We start from the raw sequence: 3,353 nt of genomic DNA, 5'->3' as shown, positions 1-3,353 counted from the left end.
TGCAGCTTTCATTGGATTCGGTTGGACATTCAAATTGATAAGGGAAGAGTTGATGCCTTCGACCCATTATCGAGACCCTTGGAACAGTTTCAAAGCCTGCAGGACATGCTCCAAGGGTAATTTTAATCATTCTTGCGCTCTATCGGTCTCTTTCGATGATTTTCTGATATATCAATTAATGAAAAACTTAGCAAATCATTATCCTTGTCGGGCAGGGTTTGGAAGCGGTTCAAGTGCATGACTCCCGGTAACTTTCCTGAGAAGCTGACCTTTAGAGCGGCTCAGGTAAGTAGTAGTATGATATACTTCTATTAATTTTCAATACATTTATGATGCTAGATTATTATTTTGATTATATATATATTCTATTCTCGTAAAGTGCGACCAGCAGCCATGGGGAACGCATCTATGCGGATACTATGTTTGCGAGACCATTCACACGCTTACCTCTGAGTTCAAGGATCACAGATTCGATGTAAGCAATGAACATTCACACCTCTATTTTTACCCGTCATTCTTTGTTATCATGATTGATATTCATATTCATCTCCTCTTCTTATATAGCACACGGCCATGAGGACGAAGGTCCTACCACAGCAACGCGCGATTGCTGTTGCAGAGCAGCTTGCGGGATTTCTGAGGACGGAAGCTGTAGAAGACAAATGACGATTTAGTGTAGCTAAGGGCCATTACTGATGTTCGTCCATGTAATCGAATAGACGGGCTCTAGTCCCGATAATTCAGATCTCCATATAATTGTATATATATGATCGCTTGTAAAATAAGTTAATCTTATATATATATATGCATAATTATTTCTATTTAAATTATATGAAAACTAATTCCCGAACACCAAACGAGGCATCACGTTAATCTCCCGAACACCTAAACCCTAAAACCCTAAAACCCAAAAATAATTTCATTCAAAAAAACCCCCAAAATAAGCAAAATCTGAAACTGTTTAGTCCCGGTCCGTGTAACGAACCGGGACTAAAGGGCCTGCCCCTAGGGCGCTACGAGGCGCCCACGTGGAGCACCTTTAGTCCCGGCTTGTAAGAGGGCCGGGACGAAAAGGTTAGGCCTTTAGTCCCGCCCCTTTAGTCCCGGTTGGTGAACCGGGACTAAAGCCCCTTACGGGCCGGGGCTAAAGGCCCCGTCCCCACTAGTGTGATATCTTCGGCTCATCAGGATTCATGGTTTCAATCAGTTCTAAATTTTATAGCGTGTGACTGGAAATCTACTTTTTTGTAAATGAAGTGAGTCATACTTAAAAACTTTGATAGGTCTTTTCTATATGAGTTAATTGTAAAAGAGTGCCACAATTCGGGTCGTATTCACAAGTTGGTGCCATCTTTCAAATTTTTTACAAATACGTACCAAGATACAGGCCGTATTTTGCAGATTCTGTATTTCTACGTATAGATGCTTTTTCTGACACATATGACCCACCGGTCAGTCCCTTTCAGGAAAAACCGGTCCGGACCGCTTGAAAAACCGACTCCCTCTCTCTCCATCCGGACCGGACAGGCAAAAAAAAAACCGACGTCCTCTTCCTGCTGCTGTCAGTGCTGTACGCGTGGTCCAGGGCCGCGCGCCTCCTCGGCCGCCCCGCCCCGCCCATCCCCGACTTGCAGCCGGCGGCCGACGAGCTCGCCGCGCTGGTCCGCTCCGGCCTCGCCGGCCTGGCCTCCGCCTTCCGCCGCGTCGCGCAGGGCCAGCCGGGGTCCAGCCGCGTCTTGGCCTGCCTCGCCGCCGCCGCCGCCTGCAGCGCCTCCAGCTCCCACCGCTAGCGTGCGTTGATGAGCCCGGTGAAGTAGGCCGAGTCGGCGTGCGTGGGCAGCTGCGCAACACGTCCACGATGGCCCACAGCCCGTTGGCGTGCTGCTTGCAGAAGCGCAGGAACGTCACCTCCCTGATCGGCACCAGCGGCGCTGCAGCTCCGCGCGCATCTGCACGTACACATGGTCACCAAGGCGTTACGTAGCCGGAGCGAGCGAGATCAAGTTAGGCTGGTCGCGAGGTGGAGCTAGGATGAAACGGGAGTGCATGATCACCAGTTGGATTGAGCCGCTGCGGGTGCCGCCCATGCCGCTCGAGATGATCTCCATCGTGCTCGCCCTCGCCACCACGCACGGGAACATCTCCGACCACCGGGCCTGCAGCATTGCACCGATCAGCTCTTGTGTTTCTGCATGATGCACCGCGCTAAGTATATAGTATGTTGATGACAATGGGCACCTCGTTCATGAGGCTGTTGACGAGGTCGACGATGTTGATGATGGCGATGCCGACCTCGCGGGTGGCCTCGGAGACGTAGCCGGCGGGGCTGGGGCCGAGCACGCGGGCGAAGGCGCGCCGGTACTCGTCGTAGTTGAGCGTCTCAATCCCAATCTCCAGGCTGGGCTGCCAAAGCGGGTCGTCCACCTGCGTCACCTTCACCAGCTCCTCCATTGCGGCCAGCCCGAGCTCGAGCAGCGCGCCGCGGTCGATGGAGACGCCTTCGCCTCCGAGGCCGTCGTCCAGGCCGCCGCCCATCATGCCAGCGGGCAGGCGCATGGCCGCCGAGCCGCCGCCCATGAGGTCGGGGATGGACTGCATTCCCATTCCCATGAAGCCGTTGTTGCTGCCGACAGCGAGGTCGAGGCCGGAGCAGAGCGACGACGGCAGGCTCAGCGGCGATGAGATGGCGGATACGGGGCGACGACGGCAGGCTCGCCGCGCTGGTCGGCTCCGTCCTCGCCGACCCCCTCCTGCAGGCCAGCGCGGGAGGCGCCGCCATTTCCGTCACCAGCGGGCTCGGTCCCATCGGCGGCCAGCAGGGCCTCGTCCTCGTCTTCGTCGTCCCGTCCACCGCCGGGGCCGCCGGGGGCAACCACATGATCCCGCAGGCCACCGCCGTGTGGATGGTCCCGCAGCTGGCCTGCGCCCCCAACCAACCCACCCAGTACTGGGCCTTCCAGTCCGCGCCCCAGCTCATCAACATCGCCGGCGAGACGAAGGGTGCTGGTTTTTCTTGCCTGTCCGGTCCGGATGGAGAGAGAGAGTCGGTTTTCCCTCGATCGAAGCGGTTTGGGTCGATTTTTCTTGTAAGAGACTGACCGGTGGGTCATATGTGTCAGAAAGAGCATCTATACATAGAAATACAGAATCTGCAAAATACGGCCTGTATCTTGATACGTATTTGCAAAAAAATTAAAAGATGACACCAACTTGTGAATACGGCCCGAATTATGGTACTCTTTTGCAATTAACTCTTTCTATATGGATTGCGCGGGACTCGAACCTGGAACTACTCAGATGGACCAAATAATTATTCTTTGTTATAACATAGAAAAGTAAGTCCCGATATTCGC

At 53.7% G+C, this 3,353-nt stretch overlaps 1 protein-coding gene across 2 annotated transcripts; it reads right to left on the bottom strand.

The window, feature by feature from the left end:
- Positions 1–1,838: 1,838 nt before the first annotated feature.
- Positions 1,839–2,716, bottom strand: LOC123412913 (homeobox-leucine zipper protein ROC6-like). 2 transcript variants are annotated; one of them, XM_045105873.1, is made up of 3 exons: positions 2,239–2,714; positions 2,055–2,156; positions 1,839–1,949 (listed from the first exon to the last, which is right to left on the bottom strand). In XM_045105873.1, the coding sequence occupies exons 1-3, from the start codon at positions 2,608–2,610 to the stop codon at positions 1,905–1,907; spliced, it is 519 nt and encodes a 172-aa protein (XP_044961808.1). In that variant the 5' UTR covers positions 2,611–2,714; the 3' UTR covers positions 1,839–1,904. The 2 variants fall into 2 exon arrangements, with proteins under 2 accessions (XP_044961808.1, XP_044961807.1); XM_045105872.1 differs by having other exon boundaries at positions 1,858–2,156; positions 2,239–2,716.
- Positions 2,717–3,353: the final 637 nt, after the last annotated feature.

This window comes from Hordeum vulgare, chromosome 7H (assembly GCF_904849725.1).
Source record: "Hordeum vulgare subsp. vulgare chromosome 7H, MorexV3_pseudomolecules_assembly, whole genome shotgun sequence".
NCBI lineage: Eukaryota > Viridiplantae > Streptophyta > Magnoliopsida > Poales > Poaceae > Hordeum > Hordeum vulgare.
This window is presented reverse-complemented; position numbering and strand designations above follow the sequence as displayed.

Excerpts from the sequence above, each read along its gene's own strand:
- LOC123412913 (XM_045105872.1), bottom strand. The coding sequence starts at position 2,610 with ATGGGAATGGGAATGCAGTCCATCCCCGACCTCATGGGCGGCGGCTCG. Across the intron at positions 2,157-2,238 it reads TCAACAGCCTCATGAACGAG|GCCCGGTGGTCGGAGATGTT; the intron begins GTGCCCATTGTC and ends GCAATGCTGCAG.